At 43.9% G+C, this 17762-nt stretch overlaps 1 protein-coding gene across 8 annotated transcripts in view; it reads left to right on the top strand.

The window, feature by feature from the left end:
* The first annotated feature begins 276 nt into the window (after positions 1-276).
* Positions 277-17762, top strand: part of FAT1 (FAT atypical cadherin 1) — a 113379-nt gene continuing 95893 nt past the window's right edge. For 6 of the 8 annotated variants that reach the window (XM_069788845.1, XM_069788811.1, XM_069788819.1 and 3 more), the window contains exons 1-2: positions 278-716; positions 8914-12202. In XM_069788845.1, the coding sequence (XP_069644946.1) occupies positions 510-716; positions 8914-12202 (3496 nt within the window). In that variant the 5' untranslated portion in view covers positions 278-509. Of the gene's footprint in view, positions 717-2516; positions 2616-8913; positions 12203-17762 lie in introns of those variants that run through there. The other 2 variants (XM_069788836.1, XM_069788827.1) reach the window with 2 other exon arrangements.

The following is a 17762-nucleotide window of genomic DNA, read 5'->3' as shown; positions in this document are numbered from 1 at the left end:
GGGGGTTGGAGGGCCCCTCGCCTCGCCTCGCCTCACCTGCGGGCGGGCGGCCGCGGCCCAGGTGCGCGGCAGCGGGGGCGCGGAGCGGGGCGCGCTGCCGCTGCTGCCGCCGCGCTCCGCTGCAGCGGCGGGGAGAGGGGGGGTGGTGCTGCCGAGAGCACGGTCCGAGGGGGACGGACGGAGCGCGAAAGAAGGCAGAGGGAGAGGGAGAGGGAGGGAAGGAGGGAGGGAGGGAGGGAGGGAGGGAGGCGGGGGGAAGGAAGGAGGGAGGGAGGGAATCGGCGATCCGGCGCAGCTTCCCCACTCTCACTCTCCGCTGCTGCAACTCCTCAACTCTGCCCGTTCTTTGCCTGGACATGTCTTAAGAAAGTTGGATCTCTCCCTCCCTTTCGCCTTATTTTTTTTTCTTTTTTTCCTTTCTTCTCCCCCTCCCCGTCTATTTTTCCTGCCCACCCTCGTTCAAGTTTAAAGCAGCGGATGGGTCGGAGCCGACATGCCGCGCTGTGGCGATGGGGCCGGGCGCCGCGCTTGCTGCGCGCCGGGGCCGCGCTGAGCGCCGGGGCCGCGGCGGAGTTCGCGCTCTAGAGGTGTGTGGGCACCGGGGCATCGCTCGCTTCTTCTCAAAAGGACAGAACAGACAGGGGGGGAGGAAGCGCGCGGAGATGAACCGAGCTGGAGCGGACTTTGGGAGAAGAGAGCCGAGTCCAGCTGGTCTGGTGAGTTCTTTGTTTAATGAGTTTATTATCAGCGGGGTGCCCGGAGAGGTGATTTCGCATGAGCGGTTTCGGTGCTCTAGTTCGTTGCCGCCTTGAAAATACTCAGCTCTTCGCATCAACCAGTAGTTTCTAACTGTGTAGTATATGTGCGTTTCTGTATCTCTCTCTCTCTAGATGCACATCGACTTTATCCAAAGCTAGGCGTACCTGGGGCTGAGGGCACCCCCGGCTATACCGCCACTTTCACGCACGCGGCGGCACGCAGGTTTCCCGACCCGAGCGCCCGCAGCCAGAGCCGGGCTCGGCGCCGCGGGCTACCGGCTCCGCTCCGCCGAGCCCGGGCTGGCTGCCGGCGCCCTGCCCGGCCGCCCGTGCGCTGTGGCGCGGCGCCCCCTGCCCGGCCGCCGCGGAACTGCGGCCCCGCCGCCGCCGCCGCCACCGCCGCGGGGCGGCCGGTGCCCGGGCACCGGGGTGCTGCGGGGGCGGCCCCGGGCGCTGCGGAGGCGTTGCACGGCGGAGCCTCCCGGCTGCGGGCTGGTGAACCGGAAAGCCGGCGCTTGCCGAAAGGGGGGTCGGTTCCTCCCGATCTGCAGCCGCGGGCGCCCGAGGCTGTGGTTCCAGAAGGGCCCCCTGCGCAGCCGGCGTTATTTATTGACGGGGCTAATGCGCCCCCGCCGGCTTCTTGCCGCCCGCAGCCCAGCTTCGCCGTGAGCCCGCTGGGTCGGGATCCCCCAGGCAAACGTTTGATCGTTATTAAGCGTGATCACTTATTAATGAGCGGGGAATCCTCCGAGGACTTATTTCGGAGTATTAATCTTTAACGTTGGGCTGGCTGACGGCCGCCCCTTCAGCATGAGTCCTGCGGGGCGCTTCCCCGCCCGAGGTAGCCCGCACCCCCTCCCCGGGCCCGGGGGGTGGTCGTCGTCGTCGCCGCCGCCGGGCTTCCCCGGCTCCGCAGACGCTCCCCCCGCCGCTGCTTTTCCCGGCGCCGGGGCACGGCGCTACTCCTTAAAACGGTGGCGGGGAACCGCGGCAGCCGTCGCTCCTTTTCGGCCTCTGCCGGGAGACCTCCCTCCGCGCGGCCGTTAAGCGGCGGCTCGCCCAGCCCAGCCCGGGGCCGGGAGGCCAAGCCCGGCCGGCGCGGCCCGGGGGCGGCAGCCCGGCCGCCCGCGCCCCCTCCCGCTCGCCGCACGGGGGAAGGGCCAGCGGCCGCCCAGGCGCTGCGGTCGCCGCAGGGCGGTCCTCGCTGCCACCGGCGCGAGTGGGGACGGCGGGGCTTGTCCCGGGTACCCGCTGCTCCTCGGACGGCAAAGCCCCGCCATCGAGGACCGGCTGTTCCCGTGGGCTCTGACGGTCGCGTCTCCATCCCCGTTAAGACGTCCCCCGGCAGCAGCCTTCTGAAGTTTCCGAGTAGCCTTTCCGAGGGACGACTTCGCCACACGCGAAGCCGCCTGCGTCCCCGGACCGGCACCTCCCGCTCCCTGCCGCCCCGGCCGGGCTGGAGCGGGGTGAGCGCGGCGGAGGTGAGGGCTTCCCCCCCACTCCGGCCCCGCTGGCGTCCCCGTGAGCGCCGGACCACCGGGAGAAAGGGCTTGGGCTCTGGCTCGCCCTTCCCCCGCTCCCCCTCTCCGCCTCTCGCCCTTCCCCGGCGGGGCTGGGCCCTGGGCGGGGAGGCCGGCCGCGGTGCGGAGGCTGCCGCCGCTCCCGCGGCCGCGGAGCGCCGCGAAAACGAGTTCCGGAGTCCAGCGCCGCGGAGGAATACGGCGGCGGGGGGGGGGCGGAGGGGCACCGGAGAGGCGCGCTGGGGCCCCGGGAAGAAAGGGGGAGCGGCGCGGCGGGCACCGTGCGGGGCTGGTCCCGGCCCGTGCCCCCGCCCCGCAGGTAGCGAGCCGCGGAGAGGTGAGGTGAAGTGCGGCGCGGCGCGGCCGGGCCAGCCGGGCGAGTTGGGAGAAGTTTTGGTGGCGAGGGAGGGCGGGCAGCGGCGGCGCGAGGAGGGGGCGGCCGGGTGGCGCGGACCCCCTCGGGAAGTTGCGGCCCTGAGGGGAGGCCGGGAGCGCGGCGAGGCCGCCGGGAGGGGGTGGGCGAGCGGCCGCCTTGTGCCGCGGGGGCCCGCGGGAAGGGGCTGCGGAGCGGCGCCGGCCCCCTCCCCCTTATCCCCCGCCCGCGGGCCCGGGCCGGGCCGGGGTGGCCGCCGTGCTTCGGCGGGCCCGGGCGCCCCGCTGCCTCCCCCCGCGGCCGGCACGGCTGGAGGCGCGGCCGCGCTCCCCTGAGAGCCGGCAGTTTAGCCGGCAGGAGTTAGTTCAGGCGGCAGGTTGCTCCTGAGTTGCGTCGAGGAAAAGGGGCGGCGGTGATATTTTCCCCTGGAGGCAAGGTGTCTTCGGATGCTTCCGATGGGCCACTGCAAACTTAATTCCCTGGTAAGCCGGCAGGGGCGATTCGCGGCGAGGAAGTACCTTGGGGTGACTTTCTTCCTTTGTTTGCACTTCCAACACCGCGTCCCTCGTTGCCTTCCTCGCCGCATTCTTCCGAAAGATAAAGGGCAGCGCCCGCCAGGACGCGGCGTTTAGCAGCGGCTCTGGGAGATCCCGGCTGAGCGCATCAGCCAGCTTCTGCTGCCTTTTTTTCTTCCTCTTTATGGCCGTTGAAACAAAACAAAGCTCTGTTTGAAAGGTGCGCTGTTTAATCTCTTGGTGTCGGTAAGTGAGGGTGTGCCTTACGGCTGGTAACATCCCCTCGTTGGAAGCTTTTTCGGTTTGGAAACGCACTAGTAAGTTAAAAAACGCTCCCTTCTAACAGCAGGTTTTCTTACGGTTTAAACTACTTGCGTGCAAGTTGTTCCTAGGGGGTTATATGGGAAATACTACCTGTATTCTTTTACCACCTCTGCTGTCTTTCTGTAAAAGGAAAGAATGCTGTGTAATAGATGTGTATTTCCAATTTACTTGTCTAGCCGTGTGGAAATACTCTGCTGTTTAGTGAGTAAAATACCTTACTTTAACGCTGAAAACTCTTTCATTTTTAAGTTTCTGTTTTGTTCTCTGTGAAATCCTAAAATCTTAGTTTTGGGAGACTGGAAGGGGAGCTTTAGTAGCTGTCTCAGTAGTAGGATAGTCTCCTGGTTTTTGTAACTTAGCATGCGAAAGAACTTTATATGGCGAGGTTATTGCTGCTATCAGTGCAAGTAAGCAAACAAAATCCCTTTAAACCCTCAAAGATTTACACTTTTTACATTTTTTTAAAAGTTTAAAACTGAGTTTAAGCTCAGTAAAACTATTTTTGTCATCACAAACTTTAAGGTGCCATGTTAAATTTCAATCAAACTCAATCACGGAGATTGGAGGTCTGCTTTTTGTTGCACAACTGGTGAGTAGTAGGTAACTGCTGTACAGATAAATAGTCAAAATTCTCTATGTGAAACTTTGTTTCACTCTGGATTCAGAATCTTTGCATGCTGTTTGAATACAGCTGCTGCATTTTTCTTCTAACAGCAAAGATCTCAAAAGCATAAATCAAAGTATCTCATGAGATTAACTCATAATGTGGAGAATACAAGTGTAAGACTTACTGAACTTTAGTCACAAGTTGAAACTGTTATGTTAATCTCTGCGACAATGTACATTTTTTGAATAACTTACCAGCTTTACTAAAGTAATGTTACCATACGCTTTCATCATGTGTTAATTTTCTGAATACCAAAACAGACCCACACCCTCCCTTTCAGAAAAGCAAAAGACACTGCTAAACTTTTTTTATTGGAAATGTAAAGCATGTTGGAACAGCTAAATCTGATTTTTATTTTTTTTCCAATCTGACTACATAAATAATTACTTTTAAACATTTGAAAGAGTAGGTGTGACTACAGTTAGTACAGCCCCCAAAGCCACACGATCTCTCGTAGACTTCTACAATGGGAACCCTGTCATGACAGTTTAGTTACTGCAGTAATAACTTTTCACAGTGCATTTGTGTCACACAGCATCAGTTGCCTATACTGATCAAAACTGACTGACGGAGACATTTTAGTGTTAGTAACTTAATATTACAAATCAAAGAAGCTGGCGCACGTATGGGGGGAAACCCCTGCTACATTTCTTAAAAGTTAGCGAGAGATTTCAGTAGACAAGTATTGTAGAAACAGCATTAAAGAACCTCTTTTAGTCCTCAAAATGCTCTCTGATGTGTCCCTAGAGCAGTGTAACAGGCCATGCTCACAAAGTCTTGTTCTGCTAATGTAAATGATGTAGCTTATGTCTTACAGTAGGTCCTTCTGGACTTAACTGGCAGATCTTGCGTGTAGAAAAGGGATAGCAATGGGACTGAGACTTTTGCTACTTCGCCTGTGTGGCCTGATTTAGATTCTTTTTCTACCTGTGACTTTTATTTGATTGCTGGGGGAGTAAATCTCTCAATGTATGCTCCCCATTGATACATTATGTAGAATATAAGCTTGTTTTGTCTGGTTTTTGTTGGCTTGCTTGGCATTGAGATTGTAATTTACTGAATTCTGTACTTTATGCTTAAAACTTTCAAATCTCAAGCTATAAACTTTGAAGTCTAGATACTGTAAACATACTGCTAAGAGAAACAGCCTTTTATATGACTGCTGTCTTATCCAAATCATATTCATTTCTAAGTTATCAGTTTGTCTGCTAGCCCCAAAATTTTGCTTGTTCTTACACCTTTAATGTGAAGATAGTTCATATTTCTAAGTGTGTTAGTATTTTTTCCCATATACAAATTATGTTAATGGTGTTGATGCGTTAATAACTTTGTTAACATTGTAACTAATGTATCCCAATGCTGAATGTGCATATAAATAAAAATTACCTGGATATGCCTATAAATAAAAAATATCTGAATAGTAATTTCCAAATAGGAAATCAAAGTTTGTTTGAAAGTAGCTTTTCAGTATAAATACGGTGTGCACTTCTTATAAACCTAGGGCTATGATGTTTTGTTAAGCAAATGGTTGCCTTATGTGTTGAAAATGGATGCAGAAAATCCTAAACTGGTCATATTCCAAAGATAATAAAAAATTTAGGAGTTCAAAGTGTAGCCTTTGGCTAAAATGTTTCTGAAATTCAGTCATTCTGGCTCACTGTAATGAGCCATCTGAGTTTATATCTAACACATTATCACTTTATCTTAACATTTTCCTACTTTCCCTTAGTAGTTATCTGTCTTTACAACTGGCATTGTTTAATACTTTAGATATTTATCAAGATTATATTATGTTGATTTTTGGATAATCCTGGATCAACATTTTTTAGCTTCTAGTAGCTCTGTAAATTATGACAAGATGGAAAAAGTGTCATGTAACAGAAATGACTAACTTGTTAACCATGTTAGATAAAAACAGTTCAGTTGAGAGATGCTCTTAAGCTCTCGATTGTGACTCAGCAAACCTTAGAAGTTGCTCCTGAGGAATGGATTCTCTTACTGCTAGTCGCGTCATCGTGTGTAATAGGCTGCCAGTTGCCAGTTCTGAGCAGACTCCACTTGAAGTTATTACAGAAAAGTAGCAAAAAGTGCTTGAGGTATTATGGCACAGAAAAATATTTACAGTAGTAGTAAAACCTATGTGTGTGTTTTAACTTCGAATTTTAATGGAGAGTTTGGATATCTTAATGCAGTCTAATGCATCATAGTGTGGTGCATGTTATGTCTAACCTGCCTGAGATGTGAGGTGCAAATGATAAAAGATACAGAGAGGTACCATGTTTTATGTAATAAATACACCACTTCAGACAGCTTGTCCAAATATAAGTATATAGGCAGTGAGTTACAGGATGCCATAGCTTCAGAGGTGAAGCTGGGTTTTGGACTTCAGCGTAAACTTAAAAAAAAAAAATCCTGTTGTAACAGAGGGAGAAAAGAGGGAAAGATCTGATCATTAAGTAGTTTTTGATAATAGACAGCTTCAAAAATTCCAGCAAGATGGAGTAAAAAACCCTGTTTCTGTTGATTACTTAAAAATGATGTAATAATTTCTTAACATGTCTCTTAGGACAGTCTGATGGCACCTTAAATTGCTTGGAGTTTTGGAAGTATTGATATCAGTTATTTATTGCAGAGTTTTGGCTGGGTTTTTTTGTTGGATTTTTTTCTTTGTGTTGGGTTTTTTTTTTTTGATGAAAGTGTTCATTTACTTGGCAGTATGTTAGAGGAATGAAGCCCTGGAGACCCAAGGGTCTGTTTATTCCCAGGACAAATCATAGCCTGGGAAGAAAAGTAGATAGGGGAGGAATAATATTGTTAACCCATTGAAATGGTGGCTGTTCCAACCTCACGCTCATTTGCCCTCCCAAACTTTTCCTTCATCCAGTGTTAAGACCTTGTAAGTAGTGGTTCCAGCTAGTGACTTACTTTTAAAAGCTCATACACTTTTTATTGTTTGCTCATTCACTTTTTATTGTTTGCTATGGTTATAGCTTTAATCATGTAACTTAATTGCTAGATTTGGAAGGCATGCACTTTTTTTTTTTCTTCCAAAAGGATACTAGCTAAATTTTCATTACTCCTCTCCAGTATTTCCTATAGTTTGTGTGGATCTGAGTCTTAAATTCTCTCTTCTCAAAATCATTGACTTATTAACAGCTGTGACTGAATTAGCTTCTGAGGTTTTGGAATGAACTGCTGATACAAGTAGATTAATTTGCTCTAATGCTTTCTAGTGGGCAGGGGCAGTCCATGGAATTTCAGCCAATGCAATCTTTCATGTATCTACTTGAGCAGATAGGAATTAGGGAGGGAGAAATAACTGTAAGAGAAAATGTGAGAGGAGGATGGAGACAACATAATGTGATACCTTTTGAGCTGAGGTGAACAGAAGTAGTGTGACGATAGGCACTGAGGAGAGGCTGACAGCCAAAGATAGAGTGAGGACAAACTGGGGCTAAAATGTGGAAGGAAAAGGTCAGGAACAATGAAGGAAGGGTACAGTTAGGAGTTAGTATGAGTTGCATAACAGACTGGCCAGGGAAGAAGATGCTAATGGAGAGGTAAGGGAAAAATATTTAGGATAAATAGGGCAAGGTGGAAGAAAGGAGTGTGTACTACTTAATCAAAGTAATCAAGTCAAAGCTAGATTGCTTTCTACTTGCTGCAAAGAAATTGTTCCCCCAAGATTTTGTTGAAATCTTGGGCTTGTTGAGGAAGCATTCTGAAGCTTTGATTTGTTATCCTGTTGGGAGTAAAGACTGTTGCTATAAACCCAGATGAAGAAGATGGTCCCAAAGGTCTTGTCTTGTTCCTGAGGTTTCTGCCTGTCTTCCTACTGCAGTCTTGCCTGGACTTAGGCATTGGAAATGATAGGCTGACTTCTTCAAAAGGGAAAGCCAGTGAGGGTGTGTCTCCATGTCTGTCTTGCTGTTCTAGTCTCTTTCGCTGTAATTTCTGGAGTGTGTTGGAGAAACATGTCTTAATAGTTCCTCCAGTTACTTTGATAGATTCCTGTTCTCATAGCTTTTGATACTAATTTGTTTCAGATCTGTTCTGAGAGGGGAATAAAGGAATAGGTCTCATTCTTTATTGATTTTACAACTTAGTGATGCTTGATAAAAATGTTTTTTATGATATGCACTACTTGCATAAGGGTACTCAGAGCTGGAGAGAATACAATACATACAGAATTATTCTCTGTTTATAATTTTTATAATTCTCGGAACAGGTGCTCATAGGATACTTTGAAGGATTCATGGTAATTTCAGGCCAACTCTTGCAGTTTAATTCCACATCATTGGACATCAGCTATTTTACAATCTAAGTGAAATGAGGGAGGAGAATTTTCTATTGAAAGACAATGTCATGTATGAAGTGCAGGACTGGAGTGAATGTTCACTATTCCAGATTAGTTCAGATCTAGTTTGCTCGCTTATAGCAGACAGCGCTGGCATGTTTCTTCTAACATGTTGCTTCGTGGAGTTGTTCATTTGAAGTTAACTCTGTGTGTTCCCCTTGGGTCATGGTAGTAATTCCTGCACTTTTGGTCTTGTGGATTCTTGGTATTTTTTAGGAGTTTTAATTTTTATTTTATTTTTATTACTGTAAATCATGTTGAAACTTTCTGCAAAAAGGATATAACCTAAATGTGTAACTTCTAGTTTTCTTTCAAGTGTGAATTCTAAGCTAAACATCAAGGTTATTTGAATAATATCTGAACAGTCGTAAGTCTTAACACTTCTCTCTCTTGTTTCAGGGTTTCTTTGTAATTGCTGCCATGGGAAGATACTTGACTATGCTGTTGCTGCTGATGCTGCTGGTGCAGCATTTTGGAAACTGTGAAGGAAATCAAAGGCCACATCATGCTCCACCAATGCAATTTACACAAGTACAGTATAATGCCACTGTGTATGAGAATTCTGCAGCCAAGACTTACGTTGGGCATCCAGTGAAAATGGGCATTTACATTACAAATCCTTTATGGGACCTAAGATACAAAATTATTTCTGGTGACAATGAGAACTTGTTCAAAGCTGAAGAATATGTTCTTGGAAACTTTTGCTTTTTGAGAATACGGACCAAGGGAGGAAACACAGCTATCCTTAACAGAGAGGTAAAAGACCATTATATGCTGACTGTTAAAGCAGTTGAAAAAAATACAAACGCTGAAACACGCACGAAGGTCAGGATACAGGTACTGGATACAAATGACTTGCGGCCTTTGTTCTCTCCAACATCTTACAGTGTTTCTTTGCCTGAAAACACAGCAATAAGGACCAGCATCGCAAGAGTCAGTGCAACAGATGCAGATATAGGAACAAATGGAGAGTTCTACTATAGCTTTAAAGAAAGAACAGATGTGTTTGCTATACATCCAACTAGTGGAGTGGTAGTTCTAACTGGTAGACTTGACTACTCAGATACTAAGCGTTATGAGATGGAAATTCTTGCAGTGGACCGTGGGCTGAAGCTGTATGGTAGCAGTGGCATAAGCAGTATGGCAAAATTAACTGTTCATGTAGAGCAAGCAAACGAGTACGCCCCCGTTATTACAGCTGTTACATTGACTCCATCAGAATCGGACAAAGATCCAACTTACGCAATTGTAACTGTAGAGGACAATGATCAGGGTTCAAATGGGGAAATAGCATCATTAAATATTGTTGCAGGTGATCCTCTTCAACAGTTCAAAACAGTGAGGTCTGTTCCAGGAGGTAAAGAATACAGAATAAAAGCCATTGCTCACGTCGATTGGGAGAGCCACCCTTTTGGATACAACCTTACCCTTCAAGCTAAAGATAAAGGAAATCCCCCACAGTTTTCTTCTGTAAAAGTTATTCATGTGACATCACCACAATTTAAGTCTGGTCCTGTCAGATTTGAAAAAGAGATATATAGAGCTGAAATAAGTGAATTTGCCCCTCCAAACACACCTGTGATAATGGTGAAAGCTCTGCCTAGTTACCCACATTTAAAATATGTATTTAAAAATACACCAGGCAAAGGAAAATTCAATTTAAACATTCACACTGGTCTTATTACCACTTTAGAACCCATAAAAGCACAATATGCATCCCATTTTGAACTTGAAGTTGTGACAAGTGACAGAAGAGCTTCTGCAAAAGTATTAATTAAGGTACTAGGCATGAACAGCAATCCTCCCGAATTTACCCAGACATCCTATAAAGCCTCCTTCGATGAGAATGTGCCAATAGGTACGAGTGTCATGAGAGTAAGTGCAAAAGACCCTGATGAAGGGGAGAATGGTTATGTGACCTATAGCATTGCAAACCTAAATCCTTTGCCATTTGTGATTAACCATTTCAGTGGGATTATTAGTACCTCAGAAGAATTGGATTATGAATTGATGCCAAGGGTTTACAGTTTAAGGATTCGAGCTTCTGATTGGGGTATACCATATCGTCGAGAAGTTGAAGTTCCTGTTACTATTATTTTAAATAATCTGAATGACAATATACCTCTGTTTGAGAAAATAAATTGTGAGGGAACAATCCCCAGGGATCTTGGTGTTGGAGAACAAATAACAACTGTATCTGCTATTGATGCTGATGAGCTCCAGTTGGTGAGATATCAAATTGAATCTGGAAATGAACTGGATTTATTTAGCCTAAATCCAAATTCTGGAGTACTTTCACTCAAACAGTCACTAGTAGATGGCCTAGGTGCTAAAATGTCTTTTCACAGTTTGAAAATTACTGCTACAGATGGAGAAAACTTTGCAAAACCATTGTATATCAACATAACTGTAGCTACTAGCCGCAAACCGGTCAACTTGCAATGTGAAGAAACTGGTGTTGCCAAAATGCTTGCAGAGAAACTCTTACAAGCAAATAAATTGCACACTCGTGGAGAAGTTGAGGATGTTTCCTTTGATACTCACTCTGTGAATCTGCATGCACCTCAGTTTAGAAGTACTCTCCCCAGTAGCATTGAGATAAGAGAAGACCAACCTGTGGGCTCCAGCATACTACTTATGAATGCTACTGATGTTGATACTGGCTTCAATGGAAAGCTAGTATATGTTATTTCTGGAGGTAATGAAGATAGTAGTTTCATTGTTGATATGGAAAGAGGAGTGCTGAAAATTTTATCTCCCCTTGACCGAGAAGTAAAAGATAAATATACTCTAAATATTACTGTCTATGATCTTGGAATACCGCAGAAGTCTGCCTGGCACCTTTTAGATGTAAAAATTTTGGATGCTAATGACAACTCACCAGAGTTCCTGCAAGACAGCTATTTTGTTGAAGTGAGTGAAAACAAAGAGCCAAACAGTGAAATAATTCAAATTGAAGCTACTGATAAAGATTTGGGGGCTAATGGAGAAGTGAAATATTCTCTTCTTACAGATACAGACAAGTTTACTATTAATGCTGTGACAGGAGTTGTGAGAGTTGTAGGGGTTCTGGATCGTGAAGAACAGCATGTCTATTTCTTGAAAATAGAGGCTAGGGACCAACCTGTTGAAGAACCTCAATTATATTCAACAGTTATTTTGAAAGTGTCTGTAGAAGATGTTAATGACAATCCTCCTAAGTTTATTCCTTCAAATTATCATGTGAAAATTCGAGAAGATCTTCCTGAGGGAACTATTATTACGTGGCTGGAAGCCTATGATCCTGATTTAGGCCAGTCAAGTCAAGTACGATACAGTCTTTTGGACAGTGGAGATGGCACCTTTGATGTTGACAAACTAAGTGGAGCATTACGTATTGTACAAAGGCTGGATTATGAAAAGAAACAACTTTATAACCTGACTGTGCGGGCCAAGGACAAAGGAAAGCCCATTTCATTGTCCTCTACGTGTTACGTTGAGGTTGAGGTAGTTGATGTGAATGAGAACTTGCACCCCCCACGGTTCTCTGTATTTGCAGATAAAGGCTTTATAAAAGAAGATGCCCCTGTTGGCTCCTCAGTAATGACAGTATCTGCTTACGATGAAGATGCGGGACGAGATGGGGAGATTAGATATTCCATCAGAGATGGATCTGGTATAGGAGTTTTTCGAATAGATGAAGAAAAAGGTAAGGTGGCTTTCGGTTATTTTTATATTCTAAATAAAATCGTATGCCAGCAAAGAGACAAGATAAGCAGCATTGTCACAGTTGAGATAGATGTTCTTGTAAGGACAAAAAAATGTCAGTAATAATGTGTATAGCACTGTCTAACACTTTAGGGAAATTATATGTATACATTTGATGAGTGATTTTCCTCTGTTGTCCTCATTGCTGTCCAGCCTACCTAAAGCCATTCTTAGATCTTAAAATCTATGCCACCTGGCAAAAATAATACTATTGATATAAAATGAAGGTCTACCTCATGTGAACGCTGTTGTCTTGCGGGCAGTGGGACTGTGAAGCTAAGGCAACAAACTGCTTTCTGCAGGGATTTTCATCCTTTTAAATCTTAAGTGACATCTCTGTTGCTTCATTTACTGGAGGTATGCCTTGTTGTGATATTGCCATACATGTTGGTTTTGGTAGTTATGTTTCAGAGTTGTTATAGGTGCCCATCTGTAAGTTAGTAAGCAGTGCTGCCTTCATGGAAAGGCTTCTGTCGAAGAAAGCATAGATGCAGCCTTTAAAAAAACTAGTATAAATGAAGCAGACTGAACTGTTGACTTATTTCATTAATAATGCATAAATTGATGAGCAAGTGTAAGAATTATTCCAGTGTCATGTATTCAGAAGAAACATAATTATGGTTTCAATAAAATTCTAGTGCTGACTTTAACATTTTGGTTGGACATCTGTGTAGCTACCCATTCATTTATGTCTCTGATAAAGATAGAGCATTGATATTGTGCTACTATCTAAGTGCCTTAAAATAAATTGAGGAATCTTGTGCAAAATTTGGCTACAGGTTACATGTAGGTAAATTATGACATACGTGATTGACATCTTAAAAAAAAAAAAAAAAAAGAATAAAAAATATCAATCATAATCTGATTCATCCAGTAGCCATTCTGTTCGTTCTTTATGCTTGCCACAATCGCGAATGTGGGTAATATGGGTTCACAAAGTCACTTTGCTCTTCAAGGTTTAGGTGACCAAACTGTTACTGGCAATATTTTTTTCTTCTGTAGAAAGTCAGTTATTAAATTATGTAGTTTGTGGCTAAAGAACCAACTCTAGAGCTTGAAATATAGCATTGCTTCTCTTAGCTTCGCTTTTAACAAAGCGCAGAGTTAAGATTGTGGAACAGATTTTCTAAAAATGGAGAATTGAGTACTTTCCAAGACTTAGTAGTTTCACTTTTAGGTTTTTGCTATGTGTGCAGACTATTCGTTTGTGTATCATTATGCCTTTCTTTTGACATAAGTACATTTAAGTTTACTGTGCATTATAGTATCTTAGAAAAGCATCTAGTTGTCCTACAGAATGAGTCTGAGTTTGCCAATTCATTGTCCAAGTGATAGACAATAGTAATGAGAACTGAAGAGTGAAGAAATATTTTTATTTTGATACCAATATGTACATGTGTGCCTATTTATGTGTTATGTGGACAGGTATGTGCATTTTTGTGACACTGCTACAGTGGTAGCATTAGTTGTCTGCACGTGTTGCCTCTTTACTCTTTTAGCACAAGGCTAGTTTGCTTTACTGAAGAATTGGTGTGAGTTTAAGTAAGTTCCTTTTTATCTGACAGGTTTACAAAGTTGGCAGAACTTGGGGCAAAACCAGCTTCTATTTAATAATCTTGTCCAGGACAGCGGCTCTGTATTTTCAAGGCATGGGAGAGGCATTGTCTATATTCCTATCTGGTATCTAGTGTTTGCAGTTCTTCAGGGATGAAGGTAGAGGGGTTTGGTGGGGATGGGGTGGTGGTGAAGAGGGGTTGCTAGTTTTTAATCTTAGTGGACAAATTTCACTTGAGATGCTGGCGTGGGGAAGAATGTGTGTGTTTGTGTTTGGTAGGGTTTTTTTCTGTCAAATGTTGATCTAAAGGAACCCAGGAAAGAATATGGAGTATCTACAAGCTTGACAATGTAGCTTAAGTTTTGCCTTGACACTTTTGTTTGAGTTTTTTTTGTGTGTGTGTTGGGTTTTGGGTTTTTTTTATTTGCTAAGACACCATCAGAATTGTTACAGAAGGCACTCTTTATACTGCAGTGTCTGAATATTTGTCATATTTTTCAAAATGGACTGGCCTTGATACAGGGAGCAGACTGATAATTAGCCAAGAAAGCATGTTAAAGAATTTGTGAAAGAGGAGATCTGGCAAGCAACTTGGTAACATTTTCAGCTTGCTAAAGGGCTCTTCTTTCTGACTTTACCCTTGAGCTACATGCTTCCTGCTATCTCTGAAAGCATCATACTACACTTTCAGTTGAAAGATGGATAAACTGGATTTACAAAGTTATTTGGAGTTAACACTTAACTGTTCAATGACTAAGAGGAATCCTTTTGTGCCTTGCTTCTTAGGAATCAAGGACAACAGTCACATTTGCAGAAAGACTAGATGATTCATGATGATAGAAGCATCAAATAGCTAGTTCCATGCATGGAATTTTTGCTGGCTTTCAGGTTATCTTTTCCATGTCAATGAGGTTTTTTTAATTTTACATTTTGAAAGGTAGGAAACTGTATTAGTGTTTGAAATTTGTACTCGTAATTCTGGAATTTTCACAAGAGAGTTTAATATATCTTTGCCACTAAGTCTTGAGTACCTTTTTCTAAGACTTACCTTTGGTTTAGGTTTTCATAGGTTCTGTTTTCTGCAGTCCGGTCCAAACCATTAGAAATAAATCTCTTAACAGGGAGCCCTAATCCACCCATACTCCCAGACTCAGGAGTTGCTTTGATTACTTTGTTGCCTAATTGCACTGGTGCTTTTCAGGAGGACACAGAAAAAGTACATTAGGGCTGAATTTGGTAGTCAGTCACATTTTAGCTTTTGTGTAAGTATTCTTGTCACGGTTTAAGCCCAGCCAGCAGCTAGGCACCATGCAGCTGCTCGCTCACTTCTCCCCACCTCCCAGCAGCATGGGGAGAAGAATAAAAAAATAAAAAGTAAAACTTGTGGGTTGAGATAAGAATGATTTAATAACTAAACTAAAATAAAATGTAATACTAATGATAATAACAAAATGTAATAATAATAATAACTGTAATGTAAAGGAATATAATAAAATAAAATTAAAAAACAAACAAACAAAACAAACAAGAAAAGACAAGTGATGCACAATGCAATTGCTCACCACCTGGTGACTAATGCCCGAATAGCAATCCACCCCTCCCAGCCAACTCCCCCCAGTTTATATCCAGAGCATGACGTTCTATGGTATGGAATACCCCTTTGGCTAGTTCAGGTCAGCTGTCTCTGCTCTGCTCCCTCCCAGCTTCTTGTACACCTGCTTGCTGGCAGAACATGGGAAACTGAAAAATCCTTAACTTAGGGTAAACGCTACTTAACATGCTGATGGTTTAGTTGTTGCTATCAAGGTTATTCTCACACTAAATCCAAAACACACTGTACCAGCTACTAGGAAGAAAATTAACTCTATCCCAGCTGAAACCAGGAAAATTCTTTAGCCTGAAAAGGCAATAATGGTCAGTAAAGGAGGAGAGCAAGGTGATAGAAGTCTGTAAAATTGCAGTAGTTTCTGTACCACCTTCCTCATATCACTGTCTGGTTTTTGCAATGCAAGAAATAGGGCACACACAGTTAACAGGTAACTAACCTAAAAGGGAGTATTTTTCACATGAAGTGTAGTAAAGTCATGAAACTCATTTCCCTAGGAAGTTATAGAGATCGAAAGTATGACTAAAGAAAATAAATGTTACTAATGAGATTATTTTGAGGTTTGGCCTCATGCTATCTCCAGCTCATAAATTGTTAACTGGAAGCCAAGCGGGTAAGGGAAGGAGATCAGAGATCATTGCTCAATATATAATGATTCAGAAGTATAACAGTGCATTATGACTGTTACTGTACAGAGATAAAATTCAAATTCCATAATAAACGGAGACTCTGGGTGTATTATAACAGTATGAAGGGAAAAACTTTAAAACAAGATTTCTCTGCAGTGAATTTATATAACAAAGCAGTTTGTATATCCTTTAGATATGTGTGTTGAGGAGAAGTTGGCATTCAAGATAGCTTTTTATGTGTGAGCTAGACTGAAGTCTGCAAATTGAGATGATCAACTGGCTATATAAATTGCCTACTAAAGCAGCTGTAAAATATTTTCCCAAAGAATTTGATAAGGAGTTGAGCAGATTGGGATGTATTAATAATAGAATGCATTGTGTTGATACAGATCCCAGTGTGCCACAAAAAACCCCCACACGCACCATCTAAATCCCGTTAGCACTGAGCAATAAAAGTGAGATAAATCATGTCAATACCATGTTGCTACTGCCACTTAGAAAAGCTCTAAGGAATGATAGAAGCAATTGCTGGAGGAGAACCTAAAGCAGAAGCTATGTGGGACCAAGGCAGTACTGAAACCTCTTCCTTCCTTGTCCCAGTTCTCATCCCAGCAGGCAAGCAGGGAAAAGGAGAATGTCTTCCTGTTTACTTTCTGGTTGTCAAATATAAGGATAGAGCATTTCCATTAAGTATTTACACTCCTCAAAGGTGAAATGAAAGATGGAAGCTCTAGTATGTAAAAACAGCGTTAGAAAGCATTTCCAGTGCTTCTTCCACTTGTATAGGTGAACAAGGCAATTCAGTGTTGCCCACTGGGCTGGACATGACACTGACGTGGGAGCACCAGCATGTGGTGAGCAAGCTTCCGCTTGATTCCGACTGATTTTCAGTCATAAAAATGAGAACTGTTACTGGTTTTGCAGTATCTGGCCTTCTCCAAAGAATTTTTGCCACGCAGATTGCTCCTTTCCTTGAGATATCAGGGCTTCTAGCTTATTACCGAGAACTGGGTTTTTATCTTGTTTCAAGGTTATCATCTTTTGGTTTTGATTTTCTTCCCAGTGCTCAAAATTTAGATAGCTGAGGGATAGAGCAGACTTGGAGGGAGTGTAGATGCCCTGGGTCATTTAGGTAAGAAAGGTCTCATTGCAATGTTTATAGAAGATGAGAGCCCATCCTGGAAGCTGATGTTCAGAAATGAAGGAAGTTTCAGAGAGTCATGAATTCCATGGTGTCTGGTTGTGTCTAACCAGTTGTATACTAGAGCGGTTGGATTTGCAACCCTTGTACACCCAGATGCAGGGTGTTGCATATAGGCCCTATGCAGTAAGATTTCCCCTGATGACAGTTTGTTTGAACTATTTTAATAAACCATGATGAATTTTACAAACACATTGTTATCAGAGACTGCCCAGCTAGTTCAACTTGCAAGGCTACCAGCAGGCATTTTCTGAACTTCTGCAATGGAGGATATTTCCCAGCACATAACCGAGTTCCAGAATGGTGTTAAGGGTGATGTGGCAGTCTGAACTTCATGCATGATAACTTTATTACTCCGTGTTTAATCCAGTAATATAGTTATTTGTTACCAGGAATCTTGCTGTTCTTTCAGTAACCTGAGTTTAAGTTATTAGGCCATGAGTGTTACAGAATAACAGTAATTCTGTTTTAAGAAAAACAACAAAGTTTAAGGTGATTAAACTTATTTGC

Source organism: Haliaeetus albicilla, chromosome 1 (genome assembly GCF_947461875.1).
Source record: "Haliaeetus albicilla chromosome 1, bHalAlb1.1, whole genome shotgun sequence".
Taxonomy (NCBI): domain Eukaryota; kingdom Metazoa; phylum Chordata; class Aves; order Accipitriformes; family Accipitridae; genus Haliaeetus; species Haliaeetus albicilla.
This window is presented reverse-complemented; position numbering and strand designations above follow the sequence as displayed.